Source organism: Xenopus tropicalis, chromosome 5, assembly GCF_000004195.4.
Source record: "Xenopus tropicalis strain Nigerian chromosome 5, UCB_Xtro_10.0, whole genome shotgun sequence".
Classification (NCBI taxonomy): domain Eukaryota; kingdom Metazoa; phylum Chordata; class Amphibia; order Anura; family Pipidae; genus Xenopus; species Xenopus tropicalis.
The window spans coordinates 52,418,542-52,438,973 of NC_030681.2; the positions used below are offsets into that span (position 1 = coordinate 52,418,542).

At 37.8% G+C, this 20,432-nt stretch overlaps 1 protein-coding gene across 5 annotated transcripts in view; it reads left to right on the top strand.

The window, feature by feature from the left end:
• Positions 1–18,323, top strand: part of zdhhc14 (zinc finger DHHC-type containing 14) — a 56,832-nt gene extending 38,509 nt beyond the window's left edge. For 3 of the 5 annotated variants that reach the window (XM_004914638.4, XM_012963746.3, XM_004914639.4), the window contains exons 8-10: positions 2,780–2,889; positions 3,351–3,453; positions 9,253–10,733. In XM_004914638.4, coding sequence (XP_004914695.1) covers positions 2,780–2,889; positions 3,351–3,453; positions 9,253–9,654 — 615 coding nt within the window. In that variant the 3' untranslated portion in view covers positions 9,655–10,733. Of the gene's footprint in view, positions 1–2,779; positions 2,890–3,350; positions 3,454–9,252; positions 10,734–18,089 lie in introns of those variants that run through there. The other 2 variants (XM_004914640.4, XM_004914641.4) reach the window with 2 other exon arrangements.
• Positions 18,324–20,432: the final 2,109 nt, after the last annotated feature.

Consider the following 20,432-nt stretch of genomic DNA (forward strand, 5'->3'; position numbering starts at 1 on the left):
TTTAATAAATCTGCCCCTTACTGTTTATGTATTTTATGTGTCTTTATGTCAAAAAGCTACCTAGTTATTTTGTTACCCTGTGTTAAAGTGTCAAAGGCAGAAAAAATGCCAGACTCTTTTAAGTCAATACCTCAAAGGCCTGTATCAACTTTGTTGCCGGAAGTATCAAGTACTCAAAGTTTATCTTTTAAAGGCCAAAAATAAGGCCACCCTAAAGTATCAACAGATTACAGCCAAAACCTTATTAAACAAATAAGAGCCTTGCTGGTCTGTGTTTTAGATGTCAATATGTATGGAATAAGTTGTAGATCCCTTAAATAAATAAATAAAAATAATAAGATAATTAGAAATAATAAGATATGTAAGAAAATATATGTAAGTACAGATGATTTATTGACTGTTGGGCTAGTGGTTTGGGAGATAGGTACAAACATATTACAAACCTTTTCAGGGAAAGTGTAAAAACTAGATAACCAATTTCCTCTGATATTAATTCCTTATATTTCTATATGTATATGGGATGTGTCTTACCTAACTCTCCCCACCTGGTGTGTCTGGTCTATAGCTAAGCCGTAATAAGCTTCTGAGTCAGTGTGTCACTTGCTCAAATTGCTCTTTAGGGATTTATACAGGCCTTCAGTTCTCCTTCTAAATTTATAAATCATTCACTTCACAGCAAAATATGTCTGGGTTGTAGTGAACTAGCAAATACTGGTATTGGATCCCTTTTCCAAAAACCTGTCATCCAGGAAGCCCCAAATTATGGGAAAACCATCTCCCATTGCCTATTTACCAGTTACAATAAAATAGTACTTGATGGTAACTAAGCTGCATGAATCCATACCGGAGGCAAAACAATCCTATTTATTCAATGTTACATAAAGATTTCTTATCTAGAAAACCCAAGGTCCCAAGCATTCTGGATAATAGATCCTTTACCTGTAAAAACAAAAGTGTTAATGTAGGGTTCTGTCATTGCTGCTGTGGGTTGTTGGGATTTTCGTTCCAATTCACTGACTGTATTGTCTAATTTATTTCGTTTACTTCTTTGTTAGGCTTATTACTTCCTTGTTTTGAAATCTGCTTGTTTGTCTAGTAAATAGTCGTGTGTTATTTTTCCAGTCAGCTTTAGTTACCCCTAGGTGACTAACTCATCTGCAACTCCCCACACCCTTCTCTGGCTCTGCAATTTTATTGCAGATATACTTACTATACCACCTAATGAGGTACCCTATTCTGCTGCCAGTGAGTGAAACTACACTTCCTGAACCCTGCTGAGTTTGTACTAAGGAATCCTATTTCTCACAGAAACTGCCAGAATCGTTTCTGATTGACAATGAGGCCATGTTTGACTTTCACCATTGTTACTGGAGGCTGCATTGACATTCTATTCATATTTATGCCAACAGCAGTGGTGACTGGTATAAGGCACTGTAGATTATAAAGTATGATTTACTCCCTACTGTAATTTCTAAGGCTTGAAGTCACTTCGGAGTTCTATGATCTTTATAAAAGCATATGGTAGTGTGCTTTTATATGGTTGTGGAACTCAACAACTTATAATACCCTTATAAATTACAGTAGGGGGTACATTATCAATATAATTATCTTATCATCCCATAGAAGACAAACTGAATTACCTAAGGCTTCTTATTTTAACTGTAAGATCTCCTTGTTGCTAAAATAAACACTATTACAAAATCTACAAATGCTACAAACACTATTACAAAATCTACAAATGCTGCAAACACTATTAGAGTACTATTTCTATTTTTGCTGATGACACTAAATTGTGCAAAACTATAAGTTCCATGCAGGATGCTGCCGCTTTGCAGAGCGATTTGACAAGTGCAAAGTTATGCACTTTGGTAGAAATAATATAAACGCAAACTATCTACTGAATGGTAGTGTGTTGGGGGTATCCTTAATGAAGAAGGATCTAGGGGTTTTTGTAGATCACAAGTTGTTCAATTCCAGGCAGTGTCATTCTGTGGCTACTACAGCAAATAAAGTGCTGTCTTGTATAAAAAAGGGCATTGACTCAAGGGATGAGAACATAATTTTGCCTCTTTATAGGTCCCTGGTAAGGCCTCACCTTGAGTATGCGGTGCAGTTTTGGGCTCCAGTCCTTAAGAAGGATATTAATGAGCTAGAGAGATTGCAGAGACGTGCAACTAAACTGGTAAAGGGGATGGAAGATTTAAGCTATGAGGTTAGACTATCGAGGTTGGGGTTGTTTTCTCTGGAAAAGAGGCGCTTGCGAGGGGACATGATTACTCTGTACAAGTACATTAGAGGGAATTATAGGCAGTTGGCGGATGTTCTTTTTTCCCATAAAAACAATCAGCGCACCAGAGGTCACCCCTATAGATTAGAGGAACAGAGCTTCCATTTGAAGCAGCGTAGGTGGTTTTTCACTGTGAGGGCAGTGAGGCTGTGGAATGCCCTTCCTAGTGATGTGGTAATGGCAGACTCTGTTAATGCCTTTAAGAGGGGCCTGGATGAGTTTTTGAACAAGCAGAATATCCAAGGCTATTGTGATACTAATATCTACAGTTAGTATTACTGGTTGTATATATAGTTTGTATGCGAGTGTATATATTGGTTAGTATAGGTTGTGTGCTGGGTTTACTTGGATGGGTTGAACTTGATGGACAATGGTCTTTTTTCAACCCTATGTAACTATTACAAAATCTACAAATGCTACAAAAATTTGTATGTTTTTGATGAAAATATTTTATATAAGTGTTAATATTGTCTCTTACCGTGCCTGTCATAGATTAAAGGATCCTGGTCCAGTAAAAGAGGCAAAGAAAACTATAACCCATATAGCTATGGCAACATTTTTAAGAACTGCTGTGCTGCTCTTTGTGGACCAGTGAATCCAAGGTGAGTCTCCTAGAAAACATTTTATTCACAGATTTGTTCTTGATTTATTCTTAATACATAATTATAAAGAGCTAACATATTTTGCAGTTATGTACAGTATATAAATGTAGCATACAGATTACTCGCAAACACAGACTGATACAAAATATAAAATTGACCTGCTTACTATGCAGAATAAGAAGAGGGTGTCAGACACAAGATTTATGCATGGACAAGATCAGGATTTGGCAAAGTAAGAAATGTGGTATTTAGGTTTTACGCTCAGCAAGTAACAGTGGTTTTTATTTCAACATAAAAAAATGCAAAGCTAGTTAATGGTAGGTTTTGCTAAATAAATGTGTTATTTATGTTTACAAAATGACATAGAAGACCTTGTAAAACTGACAAGTGAGTTAATGTTTGTGTATAAAAATATGACTTACTGTGACAAATATTCATAATGTTTTTCCATACTTGTTTAGCTTAATTGATAGAAGAGGGTTTGTGCCAGCTGATATGCCACAGGCAGTTTCCCCATCCAATGGACTGACCATGTATGGATCTACCCAGTCTCAAAGCAATATGGTAAGAACAGGTTCCTGGCTTTCCTTTTTATTTTTTTTAAAAGGTGTTTATCTTCTTTTTCCAATTACACACAAACATTAACTGCATAAAGTACAAATAATAACCATTTGCAGTCTAAATACAAGGTACAATACTGATATTTCGTAATATAATTCTAATGTTTTAATAATTGCATATCAGTAGTTCGTTCACAGTTTATTAGTGGTTTGGACTCATCAACCTTCAATGTATGGCATTTACCACTTTTGCATAATAGGCATTGCCCTTTAGGGCTCATTAACTGGGGGGGTACCTCTGGTAGATTTAGAGTAGGGTTAGCATCTAACCAGGTAGTCCAAATTCTGTCCAATTTCAATGGGATGCCTCTTGCTACATATGTTAATTTAATCAGTGGTACTGTTTTATTCACCATTGCTATTCACTCTGCTATTGTGGGTGAAATAGAGTAGTTTTTTTGCATAGAACAATGTTGCCCTCATTAGATTTCTGGAGTGATTCCGTGGAATCAGTTCATCTACTAGGCCTAGGAGGCATACTTTTGGGGTTTTTACTCTAGGTAGTGCTAGCTGTTCATCTAAATATTTCATAATTCTGGACCAATTGTTGGCTATATGTATACAGTCCCATACTCTTTTTATTTAATATTTTACTTTGCATTAAAGCAACTGAATTTAAAGAGTAAAAATTAAAAAAAATCTCGAATTGGGAAAATCGCTTAGATTGTGCCTAGGAAAGTTCCCATTCTACATGAAAGTTTTACATTGGAGTTTTTTTAAAAATAATGTTTGTTCTTAATAAATAATAAACATTCGAGTTCTGGCCCTAATTCAAATTCATGATTTTAGCACAAAAAAAAATTTCAGTTCAAACACTAAATGCAATAAATCAGTGGTTCTCAAACTTGCTAATGCCTGGACCCTTTAATACAGTTCCTCATATTGTGGTGACCCCCAACCATAAAATTATTCCTAAGACCATCAGAAATATGTGTTTTTCCAATAGTCTTTGGCGACCCCTATGAAAGGTGAAAAGGTTGAGAACCGCTGCAATAGATGGTGTGAGGCTTGGTTAGAATATAGAATGAGAATTGTTTTTAGGGCAGGAGCCAGAGGTGCTGTAACAACTGTATTGCAGGAAAGGGGTTACACCTGAATTGAATGTTTAATTGCATTTTTTAAATTTTTTATAGAATTTTTTTTTTAGAAAAAGCTGCTATGCATATATTTCTGTGATATCTTAGTGTTTCAGCTAAATATTGCACTGCATGCACTTTCTCCAGGAACGCTAACCGTCATACCCAAACTGGACTAAAATGATAAAGCAAATTAAATAATACATCTATATGTTATAACTAAAATATCCTCTTCCAATATATTATTTCAGAATGTACTATCCATTTACCCTACATTGTTATGCACAAATGTAAATCCTGCTGGGGTAATGCAAAATGCTGCATTTGGGTGCACAACTCTTTACATGAGATAAGGTGGTAATTATGGAATATTTTGATATTTGGAGGAATTATGTGAATATATTTATAAAGGTTGCATAACTCCCAGGCAAGTTCTATTGTCTTTATTAAAGTTTGTAGGGGATGCATCATCAAACCCTCAGTCCTGTGGGTCTGAGTTGTAGTGGGTGCACCTATGGGTGTGTGTGGTGAGGAGCCCCTGATTTTCATAGTTATGGACCAGTTCCAATTCCCTTCTCTGTGCAACCAGTTATCTTCCTTTCCCTTCTCTTCTCCTCTTTTCATCATTTTTCCATTGGCCTGTGGAGGTGAGATGTGGCAGGTTGCTACTAGTGGATGGTTGGGCAGGTGCAGTGAGGGTGGTTCTTAAGCGCCTTGTGGATGGTTATGGACAGGTGGGATAGGCAGCAGCCTCTGGCTGGTTTTGTGACACACGCAGATTAGAATGTGTACCTCTTTTAACTTTTAGAAACAACAAGTTCTGACGTTGGAATGCATTGTTAAGTTAATTTACAGATTGTCCCATAGGGAAATGGCTAAACAGTAGACTTTATAGTTAATAATGTACTTATATTGTGAAATATAAGGATTTAGTCACAAGGAGTTCTTTGACCATGATGTACCCAGGCCAAGGCGACTTCTATTACCCTCATTTTTTACAGCAGGGGGCTTTTTTATAATACGCAAATTTCAATGAGTTGTGCCAAAAATTACATCACTAAGCATCAATTATAACTCATTTATAGGGATATTATTTACAGGATACTCATGGCCTTTGTTCAATATATAAATATTCAAATTACAAATTGTTTTGCAGCCAACAATTCTAAGTGCCAAGTGGAAACTGTCCTGATACATTTTCTGTTAGGGCAAAGCTACAAATATGTAATCTTATGGTGCCTGTGTTGAGAAAGGTGACGATATTCAAAGTGTATATATTCAGAGAATGAAGTCCTAGAGACTATATTTACAGTGGCTTGCAAAAGTATTTGGCCCCCTTGAAGTTTTCCACATTTTGTCACATTACAGCCACAAACATGAATCAATTTTATTGGAATTCCACGTGAAAGACCAATACAAAGTGGTGTACACGTGAGAAGTGAAACTAAATCATACATGATTCCAAACATTTTTTACAAATAAATAACTGCAAAGTGGGGTGTGCGTAATTATTCAGCCCCCTGAGTCAATACTTTGTAGAACCACCTTTTGCTGCAATTACAGCTGCCAGTCTTTAGGGTATGTCTCTACCAGCTTTGCACATCTAGAGACTGAAATCCTTGCCCATTCTTCTTTGCAAAACAGCTCCAGCTCAGTCAGATTAGATGGACAGCGTTTGTGAACAGCAGTTTTCAGATCTTGCCACAGATTCTCGATTGGATTTAGATCTGGACTTTGACTGGGCCATTCTAACACATGGATATGTTTTGTTTTAAACCATTCCATTGTTGCCCTGGCTTTATGTTTAGGGTCGTTGTCCTGCTGGAAGGTGAACCTCCGCCCCAGTCTCAAGTCTTTTGCAGACTCCAAGAGGTTTTCTTCCAAGATTGCCCTGTATTTGGCTTCATCCATCTTCCCATCAACTCTGACCAGCTTCCCTGTCCCTGCTGAAGAGAAGCCCCCCCAGAGCATGATGCTGCCACCACCATATTTGACAGTGGGGATGGTGTGTTCAGAGTGATGTGCAGTGTTAGTTTCCCGCCACACATAGCGTTTTGCATTTTGGCCAAAAAGTTCCATTTTGGTCTCATCTGACCAGAGCACCTTCTTCCACATGTTTGCTGTGTCCCCCACATGGCTTGTGGCAAACTGCAAATGGGACTTCTTATGGTTTTCTGTTAACAATGGCTTTCTTCTTGCCACTCTTCCATAAAGGCCAACTTTGTGCAGTGCACGACTAATAGTTGTCCTATGGACAGATTCCCCCACCTGAGCTGTAGATCTCTGCAGCTCCCCCAGAGTCACCATGGGCCTCTTGGCTGCATTTCTGATCAGCGCTCTCCTTGTTCGGCCTGTGAGTTTAGGTGGACGGCCTTGTCTTGGTAGGTTTACAGTAGTGCCATACTCCTTCCATTTCTGAATGATCGCTTGAACAGTGCTCCGTAGGATGTTCAAGGCTTTGGAAATCTTTTTGTAGCCTAAGCCTGCTTTAAATTTTTCAATAACTTTATCCCTGACCTGTCTGGTGTGTTCTTTGGACTTCATGGTGTTGTTGCTCCCAATATTCTCTTAGACAACCTCTGAGGCCGTCACAGAGCAGCTGTATTTGTACTGACATTAGATTACACACAGGTGCACTCTATTTAGTCATTAGCACTCATCAGGCAATGTCTATGGGCAACTGACTGCACTCAGACCAAAGGGGGCTGAATAATTACGCACACCCCACTTTGCAGTTATTTATTTGTAAAAAAATGTTTGAAATCATGTATGATTTTCGTTCAACTTCTCACGTGTACACCACTTTGTATTGGTCTTTCACGTGGAATTCCAATAAAATTGATTCATGTTTGTGGCTGTAATGTGACAAAATGTGGAAAAGTTCAAGGGGGCCGAATACTTTTGCAAGCCACTGTAGTTTACAGAGCTAAAAGTATAGATGTTTTTTTAGAACCCTCGACAACAATATCAATGAGTTTGAAACATGAAAGGGTAATTTTTGGCCTGCATTCTCGGAACATTCAGTAACAATGCTTGGATTCAGTAGAAGGAAAGGTCGAAGCAGAAATATAGCTCATACTGTATAAAGACTGCAGACTGTTACTACTGGGCATTAAAACAGAACAGGGATTGCAGACAGGTCTCACTGAATATTGTCTCTGAAGACTTGCTCTTTTTCTATAAATACATTGAAACACTGTAAACTTTTTTTTTTTTTTTTTACTTAACTGTATTCAGTAAAGCCATTTATTTCATTTTTTTAGTGACTAGTTTTGCAATGGTAATTTATATGCGTTTAATAAACCATATGTTCATGCTAATATAATTTATTGGTGCATGCCAAACATTGTGATGCTTTTGGCCTGTTTCAAAAACCTTACTATATACAGATCTATTAGCCATAATGCAAAGTACCTTGTTCCTGGTCCTGTGTCCAGAATCTAATAAATTGAAACAGAAAGAACAGGTTACTCTTTATGAAAGACATTAGACAGGATTTTGTTAAGGCAGCAAGCAATTTTTTGGGCCAATGTACTTCTTTAACGCATTGCATTCTTTCAGTCTGAGTCAGGTTTTGCTTCTTACTGGCTTATGAATGTTGATTCTGGGTTCATAGACTATAAGCTGTGTGTGGCAGGGCCTGTGTAAATGTGCTGTTTTAATGTAAAAATAAAGGCTTAAAGACAAAAACTAGCACAGCTCCGATTGTCAGTCATGCTTTGACTGAATTGATCTGGGGTGTATATTTGTTTTCTTCCAGAATGGTCAAATATGTGTTTGCAGTTAAATTGTGTGCTAGCCATATTCTTCCTTTCCCAGGGTGCCACAGCCATGTGACTTGTTCTCTGATAAACATTAGTCAAACTTTCCTGCTGAGCTGCAAGTTGGGGTGCTATCACCCGCCCCCCCAGCGGCCGATCAGCAGAACAAATGGGAAGGGAGCAAGATAGCATCTCCCACTAGATATCAGAATAGCACTCAATAGTAAGAAATCCAAATCCAGCTTGGGACTCCTTCAGTTACATGGGGGTAGGAGAAATAATAGCTTATCTGAAAGGTGTGTAGCGCTGGCTCCTTCTGAAAGCTCAGACTCTGGCACAATGCACTGGGATGGCTGCCTACACACCAATAATACAACTAAAAAACATTTGTTGGCTTAAGAATAAAATGTTAAATGATAGAGTGAATTATTTGCTATGTACACAGTATAATTTAAAATTACACCATAAAACATCAACATGGGTTTTTAATATTAGTTACAAGGCATTGCCTTATTATTCAAGAACTGTTGAAACCATATAGGAATAGCGTTCCTGATCCTCAGGGGGCCATTGGTTTCTGGATAATAGAACTAATATCTGTGTCCGAGTTATTGCTTAACATGGAAAAGCATTTGTTACTCTGTCATGTTTTACCTGTCAAGTGTAGTTAAAGCCTGTTCCATCTGTATTTAATTATTACTGGTACTTTGTGGAAGTGACTATACAAAGAAATGACATGCCTGAAAAGCTGTACTTTTAGATTCAGTAAAGTATATTTCTAACTTTTCTGTATTTTCTCTTCATCTTCACCCCTTTTTTTAATTTAATTGTCCTCATTCCCATCCTTGTTTTGTTTGAATACACTTTGGTTTTATATTTGTTATTCCGTACCCTTCCATTCTGCAGTGTGACCAAGACCAGTGCATTCAGAGCACCAAATTCGTTTTGCAGGCCGCAGCTACACCACTTCTTCAGAATGAGCCCTCTGTTACCAGCGACGAACTGCCACTGCCTGGAAAGACTTCCATACATGCACCGTGTACCTCTTTAGCACTTGGGCAGCCAACACCACCCTCCTCGATGCCAAATCTTAATTCAGAATCCATTTTAACAGACATGATACCATTGAAAGAGGACCTTGGAAACCATCAGTTTCTAACACCAGATGAGGCGCCTTCACCTCCGGGAATGCTGCCAGTAAACAGCCCAGTGACTCACAGCCATACCATGCATGTCCTAAATCTGGTCAGTCAAGACTCTTTGCATGAAGATTCCGTGCGTGGTCTTGTAAAACTCAGCTCTGTCTGATCAACTGTGATTCTACCAATTATCAGAATGAATACACATCTTTTAATCCCTGTGATATGCTTGCACTGTGTTATGAGAAATGTGCATTGTACAGTGACACTCCGTTTACAATGGCTAAGCTCTGAGGCCAGTGCAGAAAGTTTTGTTGGTGATCTCCCCCCCCACAGTTGTCTGCCTCAGTTAAGAAATCTTTGTTTTCCAGACGCGTTCTTACTGGTCATCCATGATTGTACAGCCTCTTTAAGAAATGTGGTCTGTGTAAAAGTCAAAAAGGACTTGGAGTAGTTTGTTACAATACAATACGCTTTAAAAGAAAAACAGTTGGATGTACTGACTTGCACAAGAGCAAATCCAGGAAATCTGAAGGCAATTTGAGGATTGCTAGTTGTTTGGCCAGAATACTAGGACTTCCATACTTATAGTAGCCTAACATACTGTACAATGAAAGCTGCACAAGAGATAGAGAGATCTTTGCTAGTCTTTTCTAACATTTTAAAGCAAAAGTCATTCAGTATATTTACTAATTTGTGTTTCTAAAGCTGCAGATACACTGCCCTCTGAGATGCTGTTTTATGGCGTGTTAATCTTGGAAAACACACACTGCTTTTTTGTAATTGGTGTTAAAATAAATACCAAACACCAAACTGAAAAAATGAAACTATTTTATTACTTTGTTATAATATGGTCAGTTGAGCTACAAACAAGGGCTGATACTGAATGGTTGACTCATTTCTTTGCACATTATAATTCCATGACATTTTCCCATGTGCTGGAGTATCTGGTGGACATCCAATAAATATACATTGCTTTCTTATGGGTCTCTGCTTAGTTGAACTGGAATCGTTACTAGAAGAAGCTGTTTTGTCAGGACATTTAGTTTATTTCATTCTGTTGAATTTTTCAACAGCAAACTTTTGAAGTTGATATTTCCAGACATTCAAGCCTAAGGTGTATAACTATTGGCCCTGCATCTATAGTAAGCAAAAACTCTCAGCATTCCTAGTCATGCATTTCATGACTGCCATAAAGAGTGGGAAAACAAAAATGTTTGGTTCCTTTATATAAAGATTTTTCTTGGAGCCACATTGTTTCTTGTTTTTATTTGTTGGTCTCAAAGACCTGTAGGTGAGTGGAACCTCTGTGAAGCACAGACCCCACTAAAACACAATTGACTATCCACTCAAATAGGTAAGTAATATAGCCCTGCTTGACTTCCACCTAATAGCTGCTGATTGATGGTTTTCCCATCAGTAGCTCTGGAGATAATGACTTTGTTATAAATAGGGACACGTTTGTCCATGCTGTAGTGCACCCTGAACTCATTATTTGACAGTAGAACTTGCAAATTTTAAACATATTCAAATGATCAGTGCTTTTAAATCAAAAACATATCTAGTTTGAGGAGTCTTTGCTTAAACAAACTACTAAGAACAAACTAAGTGCTTATTATTTTCCTGGTTTTATTTTTTGTTTACATGTGGTGTGATGCAGCTCGTGTAAAAGTTTTAGGTTTAAAATCGCCAAAAGTACATGGTGCCATTACACAATGGTATTTACATTGTCCAGAGATGCCTTTTTTCAGCATCTGGTCTCTGATATTTAGTGGTACTGCATAACAAACCAGTCGAAAGCCCAAAATGTGGTTACTTTTTTTTGTTCTGGTCTCACTGACACCAGGCTTAAGGTATGGTACCTATTGCCTTTCATAGAATTTTTTAGGCATAATCACAAGCTTTTTGTATTTTCAATATAGTATTTATTGCTTGTAGTTACTCGTATTTTTTCTTTAGGCTGCAATAAAACAGCTGCTGACAAAACTGAATGTAAAATAAACTATTTAGTGAAACAAAAGAAATTTCCTGCAACAGGCAGCCCATTATCATCCTTCAGTCATTTTAATCAGCTTTGGAAAAGCTGTACACATTGTTTTATTTAAAAATATTAATACCACCCCTTTAAAGGAATACTGTCATGGGAAAACGTTTTTTTTTTTTTTTTTTATTAACCCATCAGTTAATAAAGCAGAGTCCCTCCCAGCAGCCGATCAGCAGAACAATGGGAAGGTAACTACCATTAAAAAGAAAAAAAATAAACAAATTCAGGATGTCCCTTAGTATGCAGATTTAACCTTTAAACTAAATAGTTGTATAAAAAATGTAATGCTTCCCAATGCACTAAACCAAAAAACTTATAATATATTAATTAGGGCCCTTCAGGGTATGTGCTAAATTGGCAGAAACGTAATATATTGTCACCGCAGTAGTGCAAATTGAAATTGGTAACAAAAAATTACAATTTAGGCTTTACAAAGCTCTTTAAAGGAGAATGCAAGTCAAAATTTAAAAAGCATACTGCCCAATAGTCCTCCTATTGTTTAGTAAAAACGCCACACTTTTGGCTCACCTAATCAAATATTTACTCAGTCACACTTACTTCACATTTTCTAGAACAGGCAGCCATCTCTAAAAAGGTATTCTCCCTTCCTTTCCCTCCTTGCTTCATACTGCACATGTGTTTCATTCCCTCCCCCCCTCCCCTCTGCCAGATCCACTTCTGATTGGCTGGTGGGCATGTGTAGCTCAGAACAGCAGACAGGATCAAGTTACACACATGCTCAGAGAATAGGAAGGCTGCCGCTGGCACCTACAGGAAGGACAGAGATATTTCAGTGATGTCACTGTAGTCTTCACACTGCTGTAGGCTGCCAGCACCATATCTCAGAGAATCAAGCAGGGATCTGGGAATTTAGATATGCAGTAAGTACTTAAAAAGAATGCCTTTAGACTTAATTTTAATTTATATTTACCTTTCATTGTCCTTTAATGTGCTGTGTCATAAAAATGTGGAAAAGACTTTCCCACAACTCATTAAGCCTTGCATTTCTCTGACTGTAATGTCCTATCATGTGGCTTAATGGCTTAATAATTCGGTGGGGTGTTCCAATTTAGCACTGCTATTGGGCAGTAAAACCCCATGGCACAGACCAGAGACAATTAGATACTTATCACAGGAAAGTCTTAATAAATGTGAAAATTTAAGTTTGAGGTTAAATGTGTTTTGAAGTAACTTGTTCCTTCTACTTTAAAGACAAGACTAGAGCAAGTTCTTTTCATGGATGCCTGCGATGTGGAGCATGTAATGGGTGTACCCTGTCTTTCCATGATTAACAGACTTGTTAAGGCAAACTTGATCAGCTGCTTTTCTTAAGTCTTTCCATAAATCCATAGACAGTGGTGAATCCCTGCTCCTTTTGTGAGATGCTTTGGGTTCCTTTTTATTTAGTCACCCCAGGATCCACATCCAGGGATAGTCAGGTCAATAGACAGGTCTCGGCTGGTGGATCCTTTCTGCTGGCAGATCTCTAGCTAAGACTTGTGGCTTGAAACCAGTATGTTGGTACCATCCAGGAGATCCATCAGTCTAAGTCTAACAGAATTGAGTTCTGCAGCTCCTCTTTGCAGATTATTGTGGGAAAGCACTGTGTGGATACTGGGCCAATCACAAACCACAAACCTTTACTGGAAAGAGTAAAGTTATTTAGAATATTGGTAAACTGTGATTGGACTACATTTGATCAACCACAGATTAATGTTATTTATTATGGATATATTCTTGCCGTAGTGCATTTTGATGGTTGTTCTGAATAGATCAGTTGAATTGTTTCATAATGATCATTAGCAAATATTCTGCATAGTCATGCTCTAACTTACAAGTATGTTTTGAAATATTGTGTTTTAAAGATATAGCATCTTTATGCAATGAAAATGTACGCACAGCATTTGTCAAGAATTGCAGGGGTTACACACCCAAAATAACATTGTGCTAAATCAAAGAATATATTTTAAACTGCTTTTACAATTTTTTATTTATTTATTTTTTTTTTTTTTTACAAAATTTCAGTAGTTTTTAAGGAGACGAAAAGTCTAATTACTGGGATGCCAAATATAAGTCACTCCCCAGTGATTATAATCACTTACCTGCTACCCCGGCCGGTGCTTTTGTTAGGAAACTGCATTGATCCCGGGTACTTCTGGAAAGCACTGCATGGCGACCATTTCTTTTTCCTTCTTTACAACCTGGTGCGATTGTGCAGTAGAGTAAAAAGTTGAATTTTAAGCAAAATGTTGGCTTTTACCCTCTCCTGCGCATGTGTCTGCCTGGGGCCATTATAGAATGAAGAAGTGGAAGAAGATGATCGCTCCATGGTGCTCTGTCAGAAGAACCTCGGGCTGTTATTTTGCTAACAGGAGCACCGGCCCAGGGCCTAACATTTGGAACACCCAAGTGATTTCATCTTTCCTTCTCCTTATTTTAATACGTCATTGCTATTGATAGTTGTGTGGCTGTGTCCATTGTTTTAACACGAGCATTGCTGAAAAAGTCTAATTCATGTATATTGGAAAGCTGGCTGGAATTTTATTTTTCAAAAAATTGTATTATTACAATATTATTGTAATATTATTATAAAACACATTTAAGTAAATGTCCAGTTATTTCCATTTATAATTAACAATTTTATTTTTTAGCCGTAAAGCATTCTAAACTGTCAAAGATTTCTTCTTTGGGATTGTCTAATAATTTTTCACTTATTTGTTACAAGCCTAGTCCATATATAGCTGCCTTTAATCTGATCCTCCTGTCTCTGTAAAAACAACACTCTTTTCTCCCTTCACCTGTTTTACTATATAAAACAGAACAGACACTATGGGGCTGATTTACTAATCCACGAATCCGAATAAGAAAAATTCGGATTGGAAAACGAACATTTTGCGACTTTTTCGTATATTTTGCGATTTTTTTCGTCGCCGTTACGACTTTTTCGTAAATTGTCGCGACTTTTTCATAACCATTATGACTTGCGCGAATTGTCGCGACTTTTTCATAGCCATTACAAATTTCATGAATTGTCGCGACTTTTTCATAGCCATTATGACTTTCGTGAATTGTCGCAACTTTTTCATAGCGATTACGACTCGCGAATTGTTGCAACTTTTTCGTATTGAGCGCTCAAAAATTTCGTGACAATTTGCAAAAAAGTCGCAAAATACCGATCATTACGAAAAAAACGCATTTGGACGCTTTTCAGACGTTCATGGATTAGTAAATGTGCCCCTAGAAGTCCTTCACCACTACATTTTTTTACATTTTCCTTTATGGTAGTAATATTGACACATTACCTGTTTATTATGCAGCCAAGTGATCTGACAGCTACAAGTCAAGTGCTTTGGACTCTAAAGTGGCAGTTATGGCTTGGCTTCATGCTTACCAGGGTGGGGAATAGATCCCCAACCAGTGGTTCGTGAGTAACATGTTGCTCCCCAACCTCTTGGATGTTGCTCCCAGTGGCTTTAAAGCAGGTGCTTATGTTTACATTTCTGGATTGGAGGAAAGTTCTGGTTGCATAAAAACCAGTTGTACTGCCAAACAGAGTCTCATTTAGGCTGCCAGTTCACATAGAAGCTACCAAACAGCCAATCACAGCCCTTATTTGGCACCCCTGGGAACTCTATTTATGCTTGTGTTGCTCCCCAACACTTTTTACATTTGAGCGTGGCTCACGGGTGCAAAAGGTTGGATCTCTGAGTTAGAGTATAAGCCATACACATGAACTTATCATTAAAGGGTAGTTAATGCCCTGGAAAAGTCTTGTGTATGCCTGCCACCCAGGGCTTGCTGGAAGATGTTTGCACCAATGCATGATCCTAAGAGATGACTTTGGTGGGGCTCCTTATTGTACCTTATTCTGCATAACGTTACTCTATACAGCAGTGGTCCCCAACCTTTTGTGCCAAGGACTGGTGGGAAGCGGGTAAAAATTTCCACGGACTGGAGGGTGGGTGGGCTGGGTTGCACACACGCTTTTATATGCGCATATTCAGTGCGACCAGGAACAGAGGCGGCCCACTACAAAGCAGCCCGCGGACCAGCGGTTGGGGACCCCTCTACAGGGTCCTGTGTAAATGTATTTTTATTTCAGGTGACAAAACAAAGTACAGGTATGGGATCTGTTACAGGGAAACCTGTTATCCAGAAAGCTCTGCATTACGGGAAGGCCGACTCCATTTGAATCAAATATATCATAAAAATGTTTTTTTTATTCTATAATAATAAAGCAGTACCTTGCACTTGATCCCAACTAAGATATTATCAATCCTTGCTGTTTGCAAAACATTCCTATTGGGTTTGTTTAATGTTTACATTTTTTTTTTTTTTTTAGTAGACTTTAGTATGGAGTTTCAAATTAAAGAAAGAAAGACCCCTTATCTAGAAAACGCTAGAGCCCAAGCATTCTGGATAACAGGTCCTATACCTGTACTAATGTCTCAGAGCTTTAATAGCCCTTTAATCAATCTAGGACCATATACAACTATAGTTGTGTTCAGAATAATAGCAGTCCGACAACACTAACCTGATCAGTCACTGGTTTTGGTAAAAATATTATTTCTACATGGCAAATAATTTACTAGTAGATGTAGTAGAGAAAGTAGAAGAAAATATACATACATACATGCTGCTGATTCTGTGCAATTGAATCATTAAATTGATTCCGTTATACAGATTATTGTTCAAAATAATAGCAGTGTGGAGTTTAATTAGTGAGGTAATTCTGTGAAAAACATGTGTCAATTCCAGCCCTTATTTAAGGAAGGAAGGCAGCGAATGTTGTGCGTGCTAGTTATAGAGCGTTTCTCTCTGCAAATCTGAATAAAATGGCTTGTTCCAGATATTGTTCAGAAGAACATCGTTGATTGGAGAGGGGAAAACATATAAAGAAGTGCAGAAAATGATAGGCTGCTCCGCTAAAATGCTTTAAAAATGGTAACCAAAACCTGAAAGACATGGAAGAAAATGGAAAAAAAGAAAGTTACCTGTGAGTACTGTTATATTTAGAAGACGCCTATGTGAAGCCAAGCTATCTGCAAGAAGCCCCCACAAAGTCCCATTGTTGAAAAAACCGTGATGAAGAGGTTACAGTTTGCCAAAGAACACAGTGACTGGCCTATAGAGAAATGGCACAACATTTTGTGGAGTGATTGTTCTTTTTGGGTCTAGAGGCTGCAGACAGTTTGTCAGATGACCCCCAAACACTGAATTAAAGCCACAGTACACTGTGAAGACAATGAAGCATAGTGGTGCAAGCAGCATGATATGGGGTTTTTTTTCCTCATACTATGGTGTTGCACTTATTTATCGCATATCATGGATCAGTTGGAATACATGAAAATACTTGGAAGAGGTCATGTTGCCTTATGCTGAAGAGGAAATGCCCTTGAAATGGGTGTCTCAACAAGACAACGACCCCAAACACACCAGCAAATGAGCAACATCTTGGTTTCATACCAACCAGATTGATGTAATGGAGTAGCCAGCCCAATCCCCAGACCAATAGAAAACTTGAGGGATGGCATTAAAGTGCTGTTTCTAAAACCAAGAAATGCAGAAGAACTGAGGAATGTAGTCCAATCATTCTCTGCTGGAATTCCTGCTCACAGGTGCCAGAAGTTGGTCGACTCCATGCAACAGATGGGCAGTAGTTCTCAGAAACTGTGGTTCTACAACTAAATATTAGTTCAGTGATTCAAAGGAATGCAAAACAATTGTCAGTTTATACAGTGAATGTTTGTAAAGAAGAATGCAAACATTACTATTTTTTGGAACAGCCCAATATTCCCTTTTCTTCACTTTCTGTAAAGGAATAACACAAATGTGACAAATGTTTCTTTGTTTTGATTTGGAATAGAATGTGCAGTGTTCCCAATGCATTTGTGTGTATGGAAATAAAAGCTATTATAAGGATTTTGAGCTTTATTCACTTTTGTAATCACACTGCTGTTACTCTGAACACAACTGTATAAAGTCAGTGTAATCATTGTAGAGAGAATGGATCAGTACATGGCACAGAATACCAGAAAGGCAAAGACAAATTACAAACATAATTCTCATTTGCTGGGACTGTATTGGCAAATATAGCTTTACTTGCCCACAGAAATAAGAATATACATTGACAAAAATAACATTTAGTACAGGTATCGGACCCCTTATCCGGAAACCCGTTATCCAGAAAGCTCCGAATTACGGAATGCCCGTCTCCCATAGACTCCATTTTAATCAAATAATTCAGAATTTTAAAACTGATTTCCTTTTTCTATGTAGAAATAAAACAGAACCTTGTAATTGATTTTAACTAAGATATAATTAATCCTTATTGGATGCAAAACAATCCTATTGGGTTTAATTAATGTTTTATTGATTTTTTAGTAGACTTAAGGTATTGAGATCCAAATTACGGAAAGACCCCTTATCCGGAATACCCTTGGTCCCGAGCATTCTGGATAATGGGTCCTATACCTGTAGTAGAAAAATATATCTTATATAGATATAATATAACTTATAATATTACTAATGATCATTTTGTACAATTAATGCATTTTCAGGGCCAGATCCACGAGACTCCTGTTTTGTTGGAGAACTATTGAAACATTGCTGGAGTATAATGAAGAGTGCCAAACCAACTTGGGAAGTGCAACTTTAAGAAATGCCAATGTATATAGTATACTGTAAATTCAAAATGCAATATATATAAGGTTTACTTTACTTTCTATTGTTTCCTAGTATATTTTGTAATTGTTTGTAAGATGCAACCAAATAAATATAATTTTTGTGCTGAATTTCTGTTAATGCAATCATGCCATGAGATGTTATAAATATTTTAAGCTTTCTTTACAAAGATATTCCATCTGGATTCAGACAGCCTTTAACACTGAGTTAATATTACCTTAGGCCAAGCACGGGTGACCAAGTTGCCCAGCTTAAGGTGGCCATACACGTACCAATAATGATCTTTCCTGTAACCATTAGTCCCAGGAAAGATTGTTTGTTCCCTCCATTGACGTTCAGGGCTGAATCATCAGATATGGAGGTAGAAACAATAGGGATTCTACTCCACCTGACAATTCAGCCCTAAACGCAGATTTTGCTCAGGCGCTATTAGGGCTGAATAAGAATCTTTCCACGAGACGACCGATATCTAAAGCTTTTGTGATATGGGTTGTCTCCATCCGCCATGCATGCACCGAATATTGTACGAAACGAGGTTTCATACGATAATAACAGTGCGTGTATGGCCGGCTTTAGAACTCCGATAGCCCCAATCAGTACTGTACTGGTCCAAAGCGGAGTTTGTAGGAGCTTAGCTGCAAGAAAGCCCTATGATATCAGTTGTGACAAGCTTGGGTGTAGCAGTTGGCTGGCAATTAAAAATCTATTGATATTTGAAATTAAGGATCAAAAGCAAACGAACTGAGCAGCTATGTCCATGTCACCCCACTTCTACTCACTGCCTGACTAACAGGCTAGAGAGCTGTAAAGGAGGCAGTTAGGTTGTGGTTATTACATTAGACATTGGTTCACTCCAGCCTTTATAGATTACATCTTGGGCTAACTATATTAAAAACATTTTTAGTTAGTACAGCCTATCTATTTACAGTGTTTTATTTTTACTCTTCTGTGTCTTGTCTTTGTCCATTTTTAGCTTCCATCACTTGACCCATGAAAAGAGAGATTAGTTAGTTCCATTGATCTGCTTTGTTTAACCATTTGCCACAGATCGTAACATTTGCTATCTGAACAGTTTAAATTATACATTTTGATGCCATAACTTATTTATAGATCAGTGCTTTATGTTGGGCCTTTGTGTACTTAAGGCTTTTGTGAACTAAAGCTTAACAAAGATGTAGGGTAGAGATGCTACATATTATGTTTTGGGCTTCTATACCAGCCCAAGTGACCACAGCTCTTTAGCAGGGAAGTCAGTGCCCCAGTAGCTCCCCAACTTCTTTTCTGCTGATTCACTGCAAATGCTCTGTGGTGCTGTCAGTTACTGAGCTTAAGTCACAGGGATTCTGGGAACAAATTCCTTAAGGCTCTTAGAAAAATCCCATTTACATGGGTTTATCCTATAGGCAAAAGCTTACCCACTGGGTTTTTAAAGCAAAAGCACTACACTGATCGGGAAGTGGTTGGAGGCAGCAGCAGCAGACTTACAATTAGTAAATCTGTTTAACCCACAGGTGTGATACTTTTCTGGCTATTATCTCAAGCAAAGTTCTTTCACTGCCATCTCAGGAAAACACAACCCCCTTGAGAGTATTAGTATGCGAGTACTTGTGCATGAAGTAAGACAATAGTAGTATGAGTGTGAGCATGAGAGTATGTGAATATGAGAGTGAGTGTAAGTAAGGGTGTGTCACAATAGTAAGAGTATGCATATCTAAACATTAGCGCGTAAGTATGAGAGCATTATAGTACATGATTATGAGAGCAGGTCATATTAGAATATGTGATTATGAGAGTATAAGTGAGTAAATATGTGAGTATGAGAATATGGGTATGCAGTTATGATCATGGAAGTAAGATAGTTTAAGTGTAGGAATATGGCAGTATGGGAGTGTGAGTATGTAAGCCTTAGACTAGAGCATGAGTATGAGAGTAGAGTTTGTAAACGTATGGATGAGAGTATGACAGTATGAGTAGATGTGTGTGAGTATGGGAGAGTATGTGTATGTGGGTAAGAGCGTATGTGAGAATGAAAGTATGAGTAGGTGAGTATGTGAAAATAAGAGTGTTTGAGTATAAGTAAGTGAGTGTATTCATGTGAGCATTTGTCAGAGTATGAGTATGTATGAGAATGTGTATGTGATTATAAGAGAATGAGATTATGTGGGAAAAGGTTTCTGTATATGTGAGAATGAGAATTTGACCATAATAGTATACAAGTA